Raw genomic sequence first — 17520 nt, 5'->3', positions numbered from 1 at the left:
CCATGATGTGAGCTGAGCTGCATGAATTGCCCCTCATCAGTTCCGCAGCTTGCATCTTCTGTGAAAAGATCAGGGAATTAATGTAGCTCCAAAAGCACCTTATCAGTAATATTTTATTTTATAATCCAAGTTTTGTGCTCTCAAGTGACTTACAGGCTTTCTCATCAAGCCTCCCCTCCTTGATCTTGCCCCCAGCCCAGCAGTTAAAAGCTTCCATTTGTAAAAAGGTGTGCCTGGGGAGGGGGCTGTGGAAAGGAGAGAAGGAGGAAGAATGAAATGGAGGACATACGTTGGAGGGTGTATGGTCATGTGCTCTCATGCATGCACATAGGCAAGAGAGAGTGGAGGATATTCCGGCTGTTGCAGGGGGGGGGGGTGTTCTTTGTCTTATTCAAAGGATTTTACACCACCATCAAAGAAAACCATTGGAAAGAAATTCATGACACTACAGTCATAGGCTGCAAGGATCATTCAAAAGTTCTTTTCGAAAATGAACTGCCTGACATTTGTAACAGGTCTTCCTTTATGCAACCTTTGCAGGGGTTTGTCACTTTCCCCAGATTGCTTACTTTAAATTCCTATAGAGTAGCTTGGGGGGGGGGCTCTTCTAGGAATGGGGATTGGTCTGCTTCAGTAAGAATTTAGAGTGGGAGCATTCCGCAACCATTTCCCAGAAACCAGGGAGTCCCTCTTCAATCATCTGAGCCAGGTCTCTCCTGAAAGGCCCTACTGTTCTCTGATCAGTCCCACATGTGCAACTGAATGTTAACACTGTGCTGATATCAAAGGGCGGCAGACTGGGGAGAGCTGCAGAGTGCGACTGGCAGGCAGAGAGCAGCCTGAGAAGTTTTCAGCTTAGTTGTCGATCTAGAAAGCGGCGTTTCTTCCAGTGGGAACTGTTCAGAGAGTGCGCATGAGCAGATGGGACAGATATGATGACTTCCTTTATAGCCTCCGGCAGCAACTGATGAAAGATGTGCCACTTGTGGCTGGGGTTAAGCCTTGATGAAAAGCTGGGAATGAAGCCTGCCCTGAATCTAAACTCCCTGCAACTGCTGCTGCTGCTGTAGCCTCTCTGGCTTCCTGGAGACTTCACCAGGTACAGTATAAGACATTTTGCTGTGATCAAATACAAGAAATCTTTTTCCTGTTGGAAAGTATGCAACTGCTACGGCTGGCGCTCAAGAGCACGCCAGCACACTGAGTTCAAAACAGCTTATTTTTGATAACATCTCTAAGGAGGTCAGCTTCCTCTCTGCATGAAGAGCTTGTACAGAGAAAACTACATTTAAAGCTCCCAAGCATTGCAAAGCTATTTTAGATGTCCTCTCGCTATTCTGGGACTATGCACCAACCTGTAATTTTGAAATTAGCAGGTGTAGCCCTGCTGGTCCTGTGAGTAAGGCAATTGTGAAAGGCTCTGTCACGCAAAGCATGATGGGTTGGAACATATCCATAAACACTGCCTAGAACAATATGATTCTCTTTGGCAAGTCTGGGGAATTGGAAAAGAAATTACGACTTCAGCCATATACACACTCACCCACTGAACACAATAGATCTCACATCTGACTGGAGAAGGGCAAGTCTGGGCTGTAGATGTGTCAAATCATAGGGGGTCATAGTGAGAACCTCATAGCTAGCAATACAACTGTTGCACAATTGGTATGTATAATTCAATATACTATGCATTAAAGGGGGGAGCAAACACTGCATTGAGCTATTGCTATGAATTCCATTAAATTTGTGTGTTTAGCTTGTTTTCTTTTTGCATTGCCCCATGTTGTGGACAACACTCAGTAAAGTGGGTGGCATTTCAGTGTTTTGACTTACTTTGAGTGGGCAGCATTCTCTTCTGTGCAATTTTTTATTGTTGTGGAAAAACACCTAAGGCTTGCATGCACTTTCTGCTGGCCTTTCTGGTGGGGTTATCTATTCTTCTTCAAGTTCCTGAACACCAGAGACAAATCATAGACCTGTCAGGAGCTGCTGGGGTTTGCTCTAGTGGTGGCTGAGTAAAATTCCATCAAGACCAAAACCAGGGGTAGGAAACTTCAGGCCCACAAGCAAAACGTGGTCCTTCATGTGTTTTGCCAACCTAGAATATGACGTTCAAATCTGCAAGTGCCTTCTTCTTTCATGGAGAGAGGACAGAGAGTGACAGTGAGTCTGTGTAGCTATTACCAGACCCTCCCATGTCCCTATTTTCCAGGGACTGAGAAAGAGCCCCAATTGTGTACAAATGCCAAATTAACAACTGGAAACATTGCCACATTTAACACAAGTAAACTGTTCTATTTGGTTATTAATTAACTCTGGCAAAAGAATAAAGTGTTTCCTACCAAATGGCAAGGTCTACTGATATCTTAGTCAATGCACTACAGTGGTACCTCAGGTTACAGATGCTTCAGGTTACAGACACTTCAGGTTACAGTCTCCACTAACCCAGAAATATTACCTCGGGTTAAGAACAGAAATCACACGCCAGTGGTGTGGCAGCAGTGGGAGGCCACATTAGCTAAAGTGGTACCTCAGGTTAAGAACAGTTTCAGGTTAAGAACGGACCTCCAGAACAAATTAAGTTCTTAACCCAAGGTACTACTGTATTTGCATTTTCTGGAAAGTAGACAGTCTCTTTGTTTGTCCTAAATGTAATAATCCTTTACCAGCTCCTGTCTTTTAGCTGTTCAGTCTCAAGTTTGTTAATCTTTCTCCTGAGGGTATGGTAGAGATTCTGAACATTCCTTGCTTTCAAGCCTTCTTGACCCCATGGATGCCTTTGAGAGCAGACCTCCTTCAACTTGCCTAACTTGATCCCATCCCTTTCTCTAACCACCCCCATTTCCCCACATCTTCCCTATGTTTGGTTAGGAACCTTAAGGGAATACAAGCCTTGTGTGCTCTTCTGAGGAGAACTTTTCTAGTTTTAAGCCACTTCCAAGGGCCCCAGGTTGCTTGCTTGGAACCACACGAAAGCCGCTACTTCTCCTTTTCTCTGGAAAAGGTAATGGTTAGTGTTTTATTCCTTCTGTTTCGCTCTAGATGCATGCACACCATGCATTTAAAGCACCTGTAAATGTTTTGTTGCTTTCAGAAAGTACAGATAGGAATGCTCTGCCTTATGCTGTTCCACAAAAAAGGGGCAGCTTTACAGAAAGTTACTAGAGAGTGGGCTTCTGATATTTTAAGGACTTGGCTGAGAAACTGCAGTGACCTATGAGGTATATAAGGGATAGGCAGTCTAATACTGAGATGCATAGGGTCTTATATGTTAGAACCACTACATTGAACTTGGTCCAGTTGAAAACCAGTGCAAATCAGTCACAAGCCCAAAGGTAGTTTGACTGAGATCTGTCAGTCAAGACTACTATTCAAATAACTATTCCCAAATATTAAGAAACCTATGGACACTTTTCTGTCCACAAGTGTGGTGACTACTTGTGTGACTGCTATAGAAAGGGAGAGCTGCTTCCCATCCATAGCTGTCTAGGGAGACTCCATGTCTGTACCAGTTTTCAGGCAGCTTTTCATGTAGTAGCCATAAGATAAGAAAAAGCAGTGGCTCCCAGTGTTAGAGTGAACCAGGACAGTGTTTCACAATACAATGTTTAAGATTCACAGCAACATGAGACATCAGGTGCCAGTAAAGTATATTGTTAGAAATAATGTATACTGTTGCACTGTTCTGAACCGCATTAAGAAACTAATTGCAGGAAGGGGATGCTTGCACTCTTGAAACAAGTCATAGAATTGAAGAATTGTAGAGTTGAAAGGACACTTAAGGGACAGGAATCTCAGCATAGAAGCAAAGATTCAAGCAGACTTCAATGCCTACCAGTGCAATCCTAGGCGTGCTTATTTGGAAATCTCACTGAGTTCATTGGGTTTATGATTGCTATGGGGGAAGGTGGGTGGGTGTGTTTTAGATAAACTGCCTCAGGAGGAGATGCAGTTTTGCAACAGCAAAAAATCTGGTAGAACCACCAATTATTTTTTACATGAAAGCCCCCATATCTATGATATTTGGTGTGCAGAACAAGAAACTTAACCTTCCTTTGGAGGCTTGCAAAAGTTGAGTACAGTGGACGCTCAGGTTGCGAACGTGACCGGTGCTGGATGCACGTTCACAACCTGCAGCGTTTTGGCACTTCTGCGCATGCACAAAGCATGATTTAGCGCTTCTATGCATGCATGACCGCCGAAACCTGGAAGTAACCCATTCTGGTACTTCCGGGTTGTGGCGATCCACAACCCGAAAAAACGCAACCTGGAGTGGCTGTAACCCGAGGTATGACTGTAAACCTTTGCGTGCCCTTAAACGTGACTGGCTGAAAGCACTGGAAGTTTCTCCCCTCAGGAAAGAACATTCTTTGCAGCATAACACTGAGCTGCATGCACTTAAAAAAGAAACGAAATAGGCAAGTCCCTAATCATGTCACTGAAAGAAATGTTGTTTTACCACAACAAAAATGAAGTGGAACAGCACAGTAATAAATCCATCCCCTCATGGCTATAAGAAGGTAGTTATAAAAAGGCATAAAGAAGAAGAAGAACTCTGTTCCCCATCTTATTGCATTGAACAGAAGTTTGTCTGCCTCCTTCAGTATGCTGTTTTCTTCCTTTTAAATGAATATAGAAAGTTTTAACATCTATATATTGTCATTATCCAGATCTTCTCTAGTATTGGTGTTGTGTTCTCTTTTCTTTTTTAGATTCTTCATTGCAGTATATCTACAACGTGGCAATCTCTGAAAGAGGTCATGTGGTATGTAGCACATTACTAGAATTAGATGGTGTTTCATTATATGTTGGTTTTTTTAAAAAAAAAAAAAAACAAATTCCAATAGCTTATTAATGCAATGGGAAAGCAGTGTGCTTCTCTATAATTGCTGTATTTTGTTGTATGACTTTAGGTAAAGATAAAGGGACCCCTGACTGTTAGGTCCAGTCGTGACCGACTCTGGGGTTGTGGCGCTCATCTCACTTTATTGGCCAAGGGAGCCGGCGTACAGCTTCCAGGTCATGTGGCTAGCATGACTAAGCTGCTTCAGGCAAACCAGAGCAGCGCACGGAAACGCCATTTACCTTCCCGCTAGAGCGGTACTACTTGCACTTTGAGGTGCTTTCGAATTGCTAGGTTGGCAGGAGCAGGGACCGAGCAACGGGAGCTCACCCCGTCGCGGGGATTCGAACCACCAACCTTCTGATCGTCAAGTCCTAGGCTCTGTGGTTTAACCCACAGCGCCACCCGCGTCCCGTATGTAACATTAACATGGCTTAAATAAACTTTCATTCATAATAATGAATTTTCATTCAAAATAATCCCCCTGTTGATTAATAAGGAAACCAGTGCAAAAAATAATAATCTTGTATTAGAAAGCAAAGCATATGGAAACTACAACAATATGCTTTATGGTGTGTCAAATGGATATTCTTGAGTAATATGAAACAAAAAACCCAACTTGGCAGTTTTTAATGGGAGCTGCTTGAAGGCAGTAACTTGTCTGTTGGTCACGCACCCGTAGGAGCAAGATGCTACACATGTGTACATCACATATAATAAAACTGGCGGTCAGTGTTCAAAGGAACATTATGGTTTGCATTTTATTTCAGGTTCATGCCCTTGGAGGCTGCATGGTGACATTTCTCTCAGACAGCTACCTATTGCCCAGTTAATCATACTGCTGCCCTCTGTGGTTTCACGCTGCTTAATGGTGAAATTAGCTAATAGATAACATCTACAGGATGAATACGCAAAATTAAAGTTCCTTTTTTAAAAAAGCCATATTAAAATATTTTCACTCTCTTAGAACCTACAAGTTCCTTTGCAGCCTTTCATGAGGAAAGTTACTATGGAGTGTGAATAGGATGAGTTAAGATAGTACAACACACCCATAACAGTTAATCATCTTTCATCTTTCCAGGAGAAATCCATGCTCACTTCTAGCTTTTGTGCTATTGCTAAATTCAGTGGAACTGCAAGCTTCAGTCAGCTATAAGCCCAACTTTGTCATCTTCCTGGCTGATGACTTTGGCATTGGGGATCTCGGCTGCTATGGAAATGATACAATCAGGTAAAGTCTTCTGCAGATCTGTGATAGCCTTCCACGACACATTCTATAAATATGCATGATATTAAATGTCAGGTGCTAGTGCTAGGCACTAATTTTATTTATCTATTCCTCATTGTATTTAATAAATAATAATAAATCTATTGCCTTTTAAACTGTGTGGGGTATTTTTGTTTGTTATAGTGGTACGTGTTTTTTGTGTTTTTATATTGTAAGCAACCCTGTGATCTTCAGATGAAGGGCGATATAGAAATCTGATTCATTCATTCATTCATTCATTCATTCATTACATCCTACATTTATTCTAAGAAGCGCAAGGTGACATACATGAATCCCTACACCAATCCATATTAACCTAATAATCCTATGTGGTAAGTTAAGCTGAGAGTTACTGTAGTAGCCAGCCCACGGTCACCCACTGAAATTCACGTCATGACTGAATGTGGATTTGAACCCAGGTCAACCAGGTCTTCATCCAACCATTACACCACATTGACTTATATAAACTGTGGGGAAATCACCTTTTAAAATGTGCTTAACAGAACAAGGCTTGGTATTATTATTATTATTATTATTATTATTATTATTATTATTATTATTATTGCAGTTTATTACCCTAAGGTCCCAGAGCAGGTTGCAACAGTTAATCCAATGTGGATATTAAAATACAATATTGCAGAATATTAAAAACTGTTTGAAACAACTTAAGATACAATGTAAGCATAGGTGGAGGTAAAGTCAAGGGTTACATTTGAAGAACTAAGTTTCTGTGCTAGTTGGCTGTTATTTAGTTACCTAAGGTTGGTCTACGAAAAGCTCATATTATTATATTATATTATATTATATTATATTATATTATATTATTACATTGAGTGTGTGTGTTGAGGCTGCTACAATGACACTTTTAATTGGCTTACTAGGTCGAAAGCTTATGCAGAGGTTAGACTATCTTTGGTCTTTATTGTGCGTTCAGTCTGATTTGTTTATGGAGAGGTTATACAGTGGTACCTCGGGTTAAGTACTTAATTCGTTCCGGAGGTCCGTACTTAACCTGAAACTGTTCTTAACCTGAAGCACCACTTTAGCTAATGGGGCCTCCTGCTGCTGCCACGCCGCCAGAGCCCGATTTCTGTTCTCATCCTGAAGCAAAGTTCTTAACCTGAAGCACTATTTCCAGGTTAGCGGAGTCTGTAACCTGAAGCGTATGTAACCTGAGGTACCACTGTACATCCATTAGCATGCAGCCTGAATTGTTTATATGTATTATATACGCTGACATAGCTCAGCATAAGACTCTTCATCTCAAGGTCATGGGTTTGAGCCTCACATTGGGCAAAATATTCCTGCATTGCAGGGGCCAGACAAGATGGTCCTTGAGGTCCCTTCCAACTCTACAATTGTATGATCCTATTATTTCCATTAACAATTAGTTCATTCCACATCTTTCTGCGCATTTTCCCATTTATGTGCTAATCACCAAGTTATGTCGTCGTTTAAATGCATTTGTTGTGCTAGGCTGGCAGGACTTTGACCCATTTTAATTGTGCAAACCTAAATTTCCAGTATGCACTTGAATCCTTCTCACAAAAACACGACAATCTGGAGGTGCCTTTAGCTAACTTAGACTTTGTCAAGGCATTCGGTTCCTAGACATTCTCTGTTTGCTTTACAGTTACTCAGCTCAAATATATTGTCCTGTTATTGTTGTTTTCCTTAGGACTCCCAATATTGATCGGCTAGCAGAAGAAGGTGTGAAACTCACTCAGCACATTTCAGCAGCCCCCGTTTGCTCCCCAAGCAGAGCCGCTTTTCTGACTGGCCGATACCCCGTAAGATCAGGTGTGCAGTGTTGTCAAAAGGCACCATCTAGTATTCAGTAGAAACAATTGCCCTTGGAGACATTTGTGGAAATATTCTTTACAGTTGTACCGAGGTACTGGATCTCGATGGGAAGGATAAGAGAGGGAGGGCTTCGCTATGCAGGCTTTACAAAGATCTGGTTTGTTTTTAATCTGATGTCCATTGATTTAGATAAGGAGAGGGACATCTTAATCTTCCATTAGAACTGTATGTGGACAACTGATTGAAGTTCACAGCCATATTACTGGCTATGTTATATATGATCACTTTATCTTAGGTTTGGATGAAAGGGATCGTTTCCGTGTCATTAGCTGGCTTGCTGGTTCTGGTGGGCTTCCACAGAATGAAACTACTTTTGCCAAGATATTGCAGAACAAAGGCTACACCACTGGCTTAATAGGTAAGAAAACTTGTGCACAGCATTTAGGAAAGAATGTACAAATGTCATAGAAGGTCATGGGGCACAGCAGTAGTCCCCATCACTACGTCCTTCTGGGAAGAACTTTTTTGTTTCTTCTTCTTCTTCTTCTTCTTCTTCTTCTTCTTCTTCTTCTTCTTCTTCTTCTTCTTCTTCTTTTTCATGATGAATTTATATACTGCCCTATATCTAGTGGTCTCAGGACAGTTCACAAAATAAAATCAAGATATAAAACCACAGAATACATAATAAATATAATGGATAATTTTGTGTACCCACTGAATAATGGCTGTTGTTGTTATTTCTTGATTTTATTATCAATTTTATCAATTAATTATCAATTTTCAATCATCAGTTTTATTAATTGATTCTATATTCCTGCTGTTTTATTATCTTTATAACTGAAGACCCTGCTGGAAGCCAGTCTGTAAATAAATAATAACACATGTGTAATAATAACACATGTGTAAAAGGGAATCTTGAACATTTTTCACCAGGATATATGCCACTAATTCTCCGAGGAAAAACATTTTAATGCAGTCTTTCTCAACCTCGGGTCCCTCGATGTTGTTGTACTACAACTCCCATCATTCCTAGCCAGTATGGCTGGTGATCAGGGGTGGTGGGAGTTGTAGTTCAAGAATGTTTCAAGGGTGGGGACTGTTTTAATGTATGAAATAAGTTGGACAAATTGGAAGCCAACTTGTCCATATACATCTGCTTAGCATGCATTGGTTGGCAAAAATGTAACTTTCCCTCCCGAATTCTGTTTTTCAGGGAAGTGGCATCTAGGTATGAACTGCCAAACCCGTGACGACTTCTGCCATCACCCCTTAAATCATGGATTTGACTATTTTTATGGAATGCCATTTTCACTGATAGGTGATTGTCAAATTACATACCCTCCAGAGAAGGAGATGCACCAACGAATCAAGCTTGGGTCCTATACTTTGTTGATTGCCCTTGCTGTACTTACACTTATGGCAGCAAAGCTCACTCATCTGCTGCCCCTCAGTTGGAAAACAATTTTCTCCCTGGCTTTGTTCGGTTTTGCCTTCTTTATTTCCTGGTTCTCAAGCTATGGATTCATAAGATACTGGGACTGCATTGTAATGAGAAACTATGAAATTACAGAGCAACCAATGAAGGTAGAGAGAGCTGCATCCCTGGTGCTGAGGGAAGCCATTTCCTTTATTGAAAGGTAAAACGAGATTCCTCGTATGAATTACATGAGATTACAAATGTGTGAGAGGAAATGAAGCATCCATCTCGTTTGTTTGTTTTTAAAAAGTCCAGTTGTAATGAATGTAATGATATTCAATAGAGGCAGAAGCAACAAGGTCTTTAGAAGTTGTCTCTTATTATTTTTCAGTCAGCAAAATGGCTACTCTACCTCACATCTCCAGTTGTGGGATTCTTGAGGCATTTTGGTTACACAAAAGACTTAGAATAGTAAGCAAAAGCTACACAATCAATTGCTTCATCAGTCAGAAAGATGTTTCACTGTAATTGTCTGCTCCGATGAAAAGCATTTGCCTCACATCTTATCTTCCCATAATTTTATAGAAACCAATGAGCCTTATTGGGGTATTTCATGCCATCAGTTATAGTTTAATGCAGAAGTGAAGAACTTTTTACAGCCTGTAGACCTTGTAGACAACATAAGTGCCAACTCCCTGGGGCCCTGGGTGCCCAAGCACCCACAAAATTCTCCAGCACCCACGGCCATGGACATTCACAGTCACGGGGCCAAGTTGGCACTCCTTGTAGACAACCTTCCAGCAACCATATTCTATGGGTGGGCAGAACCAGAAGCAAAAGTGGGTATAGCAATGAATGCACTTTGTCCGGTAGGCGTGTTTCTATACCCAGAGAGACACACCACCCTCTATCCTCCATTGGGGCAAGCAAGAAGCATTATTAGAGTTCAAATTCTAGCCAAGTATAAATACACAGGTGGGTGAAAAGCATTGCTGATGAAGGGTGTGGTCTGTAATTGTGCCTATTCTGGCTCCCACTCTCAGACTCATAAAGCCAAGTCTCTGCTTGGTGGAAACCAAAGGTTTCAAGGAATCAGCCCACAATTGATGCTTTAGCTTGGTCTACAGGTTATAGGGTGTAGGGTGTGTAAGCATAATTCTAGGATTGTGCTTGCAAATGAGTGCTTCTCTGAAGGAGCTCAGTCTGTTCACACTGGCACAGCTGACAGCAAAGGTTCAGCTCCTCCAACTTCCTCTTTGCCTGAGACTTAGTTAGCCCTGCTAATTGGAAATGTCAAGCAGAGGAGGAGGGGTCAGGGGTGGCTCTGGCTTGTGGGATATCTGGCAGTGGGGCAAAGTCCTCTCCCAGGACCACTGGCAGTGGTGAGCCAGTATGGTGTAGTGGTTAAGAGTGGTAGTCTCACTATCTGGGGAACCAGGTTCGCGTCTCCGCTCCTCCACAAGCAGCTGCTGGGTGACCTTGGGCCAGTCACACTTCTCTGAAGTCTCTCAGCCCCACTCACCTCACAGAGTGTTTGTTGTGTGGGAGGAAGGGAAAGGAGAATGTTAGCCGCTTTGAGACTCCTTAAAGGGAGTGAAAGTAAGGTAAAGGTAAAGGTACCCCTGCCCGTACGGGCCAGTCTTGACAGACTCTGGGGTTGTGCGCCCATCTCACTTAAGAGGCCAGGGCCAGCGCTGTCCGGAGACACTTCCGGGTCACGTGGCCAGCGTGACAAAGCTGCATCTGGCGAGCCAGAGCTGCACACGGAAACGCCGTTTACCTTCCCGCTGGTAAGCGGTCCCTATTTATCTACTTGCACCCGGAGGTGCTTTCAAACTGCTAGGTTGGCAGGCACTGGGACCGAGCAGCGGGAGCGCACCCCGCCGCAGGGATTCGAACCGCCGACCTTTCAATCGGCAAGTCCTAGGCGCTGAGGCTTTAACCCACAGCGCCACCTGCGTCCCAAAGGGAGTGAAAGGGGGGATATCAAATCCAAACTCTTCTTCTTCTTCTTTTTCCCAGCACACTGCTCAAGCCCACCACATACCCTCTCATCAGACTCCTCCTCCCCCTCTGACAGATCTTGACAGCCCCTCTTGGTTGGTATTATAGGACTCGTAACATCCCCATGAGGCAGACAGAAAGGTTTAGAGGGCCACACACACCACAGCTTCCCTATCCCTTATTTAATTACTAACTCAGTATAGATTATTCACACTAACAGAAGTATCAGAAAATTATATATAAATTTGTTCTAAACAATAATTAGTTGTTGTTGTCGTTTCTGTAGGAACAAGCAAGGACCATTCTTCCTCTTTGTTTCTTTCTTACATGTCCACACACCAGTGGTAACAACAGAAAGGTTCAGGGGGAAAAGCAGGCATGGATTGTATGGTGACAATGTCGAAGAGATGGACTGGATGGTAGGTAAGTCAACCTTTTTTAAAAAAAAAAAAGAATATAAAACAGATGGGCAGAGCAATCCATACCGTAATCCTCTATGTCACTGTGGATTCTTTATAGGAAGGATTTTGGATAAGCTTGACAAGGAAAATTTGAAAAACAGCACACTGACCTATTTTACTTCTGACCATGGTGGCCACTTAGAAGCAAGAGAAGGAAATGCTCCGCGAGGTGGTTGGAATGGCATCTACAAAGGTGAGAATTCTGATACCAATGGAACAGCAGCGGAGCAAGCTGATCGGGCGCCTGGGGTGGCGTGCCCGGAGGTGGGGCCAGCCACCCATGGGGGGCCAGCAGCCCACAGCGGCACCATGGGGCCTCCGAGATGTCTGCCTGCCTCCTCCCACTCAGCCGCCCGACAGCTGATGGGGAGGCGGTGGGTGTACCGTTTGGGGCAGCACGGAGCCTGTGGGCACTCAAGCCACTGCATCACTCCCAGGAGAGACGCGTGGCTAGGGCAAGCTACAGGCCCCATGGTGAGTGCCACCCACCATTTTGTCACCCGCCTCAGTGGTGACACCCAGGGTGGACCGCACCCACCGCACCCCCTTGATACGCCCCTGCAATGGAACGTCCCTTCCCTTCTCTTGTGAATCTGCTCTGGGGGTATACCCAACCCTCTGGAACAGATTTGAGGGAGACCATTGAGGGAAGGGAAGGTCCACTGCGCACATGGAAGTCATTCTGCTCATGACTCAGTCTTGGGACTGGACAATGGGAACATATCTCAGCCCTGATTCGAGGCCCATTTTGAGGCACAAGCAAAAAAAATGTCAGTACTTAAGATTTTTAAACCCTCCATGTCCTGGGTCCTGATAGATTGCCTTCTCAAACATAAAGCATCCCTTGAGCACTGGACAAATGCCTCTGTTTCCCCAGATAGATAGATAGATAGAAAGATAGATAGATAGATAGATAGATAGATAGATAGATAGATAGATAGATAGATGATAGATAGATGATAGATAGATAGATGATAGATAATTAGTGGTAGTACTGTTTTTCTCATAGATTCATGGAATTGAAGAGTTGGAAGGGATCCTGAGGATCATCTAGTCCAACCCCCTGCAATGCAGGAATATGCATCTCTCCCATACAGGGATCGAACCTGCAACCTTGGCATTATCAGCACCACACTTTAACCAACTGAGCCATCCATGCTTAACTGAGCTATCTAGGAATGTTTTGGTGGCTTTATCTTTTTCTTTGCTTGATAAATTTGTGAGTGTATTTCTCCCTTGAAGGGTGAAGTATTAAATAAATGGCATAAAAAAATGAAGTGCAGTTTATTCAGTTTTCTATATGAGCAACATAATAAGTGCATGGCAGGGAGTTCAATTTTAATCATGAGATGTTGTTCTATGGTAATTCTAGGTGGAAAAGCCATGGCAGGCTGGGAAGGAGGAATCCGTGTCCCTGGATTATTTAGATGGACAGGAATGCTACCCGAGGGCAAGATTATTCATGAACCAACCAGTCTAATGGACATTTTCCCTACGTTGGTTCATCTGGCTGGCGGGACAGTACCACAGGACAGGTATGGATTATGTCACGGTAGACACTTTCATATATTTACCAGTGTCTCAAAATGGCTTGTGGTTTTATTGTATACAGGTGGCCAACTTCCCTTGATAAGTAGATATACACAGCGGGTAGTGCTGTGATCTAAACCACTGAGCCTCTTGGGCTTGCTGACCAGGTCAGCAGTTTGAATCCTCACAATGGGGTGAGCTCCTGTTGCTCTGTCCCAGCTCCACCAAACCTAGCAGTTTGAAAGCACACCAGTGCAAGTAGATAAGTATGTACCACTGCAGTGGGAAGGTAAACGGCATTTCCATGCGCTCTGGTTTCCATCATGGCATCCTGTTGCACCAGAAGCAATTTAGTCATGCTGGCCACATGACCTGGAAAGCTGTCTGTGGACAAACACCGGCTCGCTCGGACTGAAAGAGAGATGAGCCCTGCAACCCTATAGTCGCCTTTCACTGGACTTAACCATCCAGGAGTCCTTTGCCTTTACCTTTTTCACATACATATGCGTGCATACGTGTCCGCGCGCACACACAAACACACACGGCATCTCAAATTCTCAGCTCCCAAGGACTCACATAGTGGTTATAAATAGAAAATAATATTGCTTTAGATATAAACAAGCAGCTATCACCCACATTCATTTAGCAAATTACATAGTCACTATTGTTTCAAAGTTCTGAATGCAAAACTAATGTGGAACCCATCCAAGGGCAATTTGTCGAAAGCAATCTAAGTCATTCCCTTTGTCCCTTCAGGATAATTGATGGTCGAGATTTGATGCCTTTGCTGCAGGGATCAGTTCAGCACTCGGAGCATGAATTCCTGTTTCACTACTGTGGGATGTATTTACATGCAGCACGGTGGCACCAGAAGGACAGTAAGTACAGCAAATTCCTTCAAATTAAAAATCTATTTAATTTCTGGTAAAATAATCATTCACAAAACAGTGGCAAAATAGTTATGTTTTCTGAAGAGATGGTTTAATAATAATAGAGTCGGACTAAGGAAATTAATAAAGATCAACAACGAAAAATGAGCGACTCAAGGTCCCTCTTCATTTTCAGCATATTTATAAGGATAATGTAGGATGACCACAGATTAGGTATAGGAGGAAGGATTTGATGAAGTTTGCATTTAAAGGTGAACCAACCTTATTTGCACTTTCTGAAGCAATGCGCAACCCAAAACACAACCATCATTGGAAATTCACACTTAACCTACTTTTGCAATTTAGTTCTCTAGCCAAGTAATATGTACACCATGGTTATATCACGGGAAAGTGTAAAAAAAAATAATGTGTATATTTGGCAAAAGTGTATATGAGGAGAAATTCCCACCCAAATGTCAATGAATTTTCATGAGGGCTTTAAATTTTAAAAAAATCAAACTGAGGGGGAACTGAATTTAAGTTTGGGAACTGAGAGAATCAGAAATTGACGGATTTGCTAATTGCAACAAGCTGTGTTGCTTGGAAGATACTGGTCCCACAGTAGAAAGAAATGGGCCCCTATTTCACTATCTCACAATCTATTAAGTCTCTTTTCAAATTGGTGAAGCAGCAGTCACTTCTGCATGCTGTATTACCATATGCCTAACATGAATTACAGTGGTACCTCGGGTTAAGTACTTAATTTGTTCCGGAGGTCCGTTCCTAACCTGAAACTGTTCTTAACCTGAAGCACCATTTTAGCTAATGGGGCCTCCTGCTGCTGCCGCGCCGCCGGAACCTGATTTCTGTTCTTATCCTGAAGCAAAGTTCTTAACCTGAAGCACTATTTCTGGGTTAGCGGATTGTGTAACCTGAAGCGTATGTAACCTGAAGCGTATGTAACTCGAGGTACCACTGTAATGGATTTCTTGTTTAGCATGGTACTTAGTCTTAAGAATACTTCCACATTTCAAATGGTGATTTCTTTTCTTGGTCTACTTGCATCCTCCATTGGGCCCCCACATTTTGCCTATTTCCCATTGTGTTCTTGTATAACAAAAGGACAGATGCGTAATAAGGCATACATCAAGATAATGCAAGGTGATTAAGAGCAGATCTTTGGGCAGGCAAAGGCTCTAGACTGTCAGTTATTATGGTGGCCCGGACTATGTACCCAGGAGCAGCTCATTTTGCAAGTAAACATGCCCACCTGCCATTTAAAATTACAAGCTTGAATGCAAATATTCATCACACTGTCTGATATTGTAGGGAGCTTACAGCACAAGAATAACCATGTCTGTTGAAAAATTTGTTCTGTTTAATTCAGTGAGGCTTCCTTCCAGATAAATGGGGTTAGGATTCGATGAGGCACTGTCATGAAATGTGGCAACAGATGCCTCATCTTGAAAGTGGTGCACGTAGGACAACCTGTTTCTGGTTTGATCTGAGATATATCATTCTACAAAAAAAGTCACTTGGCTGTGACTTTAATATGTATCAAGACGCTGGCAGGAACAATCTCGGTGTTGAAACCATCGCCTTTGGGTGCTTGGGCTGGTTCACTAATAAGTAAAAACTCTTTCATAAGAATTAACATAGAGGCGGGATATGTGGCACTTCTGACAAGGAGAAATTTGGGGACCATAAAGAAAATGAGGGCTCAGCATGATCCAAGACCCCAGTACAAGTGAGTCAGAAAGAGGAGAAAGGAGCAGCTATTCTATGGACAATCACTTTTTCTTTTCTTACAAATATATTCTGCCTTTCTTCCATCATGGAAACTTGGGGAGCATGAGATTCCAGGTAGTCTCCAGATATTCGCTTCAGCAAGCTATTAGTCCCTCCAGACCATAACATGAGATCTACCTTCCCCTTTGGTCACTCCTATTATACTAACTAGAGCAAAGGTACATAACCAGGAATCTGGCACGTAATAGTTTTTTATTTAAGGACTGCAATTGACCAGAAGCTTTACAAATCTGCCCTCCTCACAAGGTATGCATGTGTGTGTGTGTGTGTGTGTGTGTGTGTGTGTGTGGTGCAGCCAGTATAAAAGACTGAGGAAACTGTGTGTGTTAATTATATGGCTTATAAAAATGATGTCGCATGCAGAAATGGCAAGGCTAACAGGTGAAATTAGAGATAAGAATGAAGAAACGTTTTTGGAGGAATAGAAGTATTTCAGAGAATATTTAAAGAAATATTGTAGTATTATGAAAATGCAAGCAGGATTTGAAATACAGTTTAGAAATATCAGGATGAATAACTCAGGATGGTTAAATGTAGAGATTAAGAATCAAAAATATGAAGCATTTAAGGGAAAACATAGGACATCATGGAAGGGTGGAAAATGTGTAAAATTTGAAAATTCAATAAATAGTTTTTAAAAATAATAATAATATATTCATGTGGATTCTTTCCCAACAGGTGGAAATGTGTGGAAGGTTCATTATATGACACCAATCTTTCACCCAGAGGGATCTGGAGGTTGTTACAATATAGTATTTTGCCAATGTTCTGGGAAATATGTAAGACAACACGATCCTCCTCTGCTGTTTGATCTCTCTCGAGACCCATCAGAGGCTGTGCCTCTTTCACCAGACACGGAGCCCCTGTTCCATGAAGTTCTAAAGCGCATAGGCAGAGCTGTGGAAGAGCATCGCAGGACCCTCACTCCTGTCCAATCACAGCTTTCTTTTGGCCACAATATCTGGAAACCATGGCTGCAGCCATGCTGTGGGACCTTCCCATTCTGCTGGTGTGACAAAGAAAAGGAAAACCTATAAAAGGGACATCATTTTAAAGTTTCCTGTGTTATGTGCCCTAATAAGTTGCAATGGAGACAACTAGGTAGGCCATTTCCCAGCCTGCTCACCTGGCTGGATGCCAAGCTGCCATGGGGTGGGGAATAATAGGTCAAGTTATTTTTGTGTGATGCTTGAAGCCAGAGACAGAGAGATGTCTTGCTCTGAGCTAGACCCAAGAGCTCTGGCCTGGGGTATTGCTGGAAGCCTAATGAGGAAGAAAGATCTGTTGGGGAGTTAATGCTGAGAGCCCCTCCATCCTTTGATCACATTGTGTGTATATATTTGTGTGTGTGTAAATAAAACCATATATCTTAAAAACACCAAAGTCTCCTTTGACCTTCATTCCAAGGAAACAGAATCCTGGGTAAGCGTTGGAGCCCCTAGAGTCTTTTGCTGCTTGGAGATGTGTAGAGCAATATTGTATTTTATTGTGATGCTGACATTATGTATTTCCTCTTA

At 42.5% G+C, this 17520-nt stretch overlaps 2 protein-coding genes across 7 annotated transcripts in view; one reads left to right on the top strand and one right to left on the bottom strand.

Annotated features, from left to right (window-relative positions):
• The first annotated feature begins 777 nt into the window (after positions 1–777).
• Positions 778–17381, top strand: LOC310842426 (arylsulfatase D-like). 4 transcript variants are annotated; one of them, XM_083734394.1, is made up of 13 exons: positions 778–1099; positions 2872–3010; positions 4713–4765; positions 5925–6074; positions 7789–7910; positions 8209–8331; positions 9127–9550; positions 11621–11757; positions 11854–11988; positions 13168–13330; positions 14082–14203; positions 16682–17067; positions 17121–17381. In XM_083734394.1, the coding sequence occupies exons 2-12, from the start codon at positions 3008–3010 to the stop codon at positions 17038–17040; spliced, it is 1791 nt and encodes a 596-aa protein (XP_083590520.1). In that variant the 5' UTR covers positions 778–1099; positions 2872–3007; the 3' UTR covers positions 17041–17067; positions 17121–17381. The 4 variants fall into 4 exon arrangements, with proteins under 4 accessions (XP_083590520.1, XP_083590519.1, XP_083590521.1 ...); XM_083734393.1 differs by having other exon boundaries at positions 16682–17381; XM_083734395.1 differs by lacking the exon at positions 2872–3010 and having other exon boundaries at positions 779–1099; positions 16682–17381.
• The window catches only part of LOC310842506 (glycoprotein Xg-like), a 79957-nt gene continuing 70602 nt past the window's right edge, over positions 8166–17520 (bottom strand). For all 3 annotated transcript variants that reach the window (XR_014563114.1, XR_014563115.1, XR_014563116.1), the window contains one exon: positions 8166–8178. The gene's annotated coding sequence lies outside the window, so the exon portion shown is untranslated. The remainder of the gene's footprint in view (positions 8179–17520) is intronic.

The sequence above is a fragment of the Podarcis gaigeae genome, assembly GCF_964106915.1.
Source record: "Podarcis gaigeae genome assembly, chromosome: 4".
Lineage (NCBI taxonomy): Eukaryota > Metazoa > Chordata > Lepidosauria > Squamata > Lacertidae > Podarcis > Podarcis gaigeae.
Note: the sequence above shows the minus strand (reverse complement) of the source record. Positions and strands in the feature narration are given on the sequence as shown.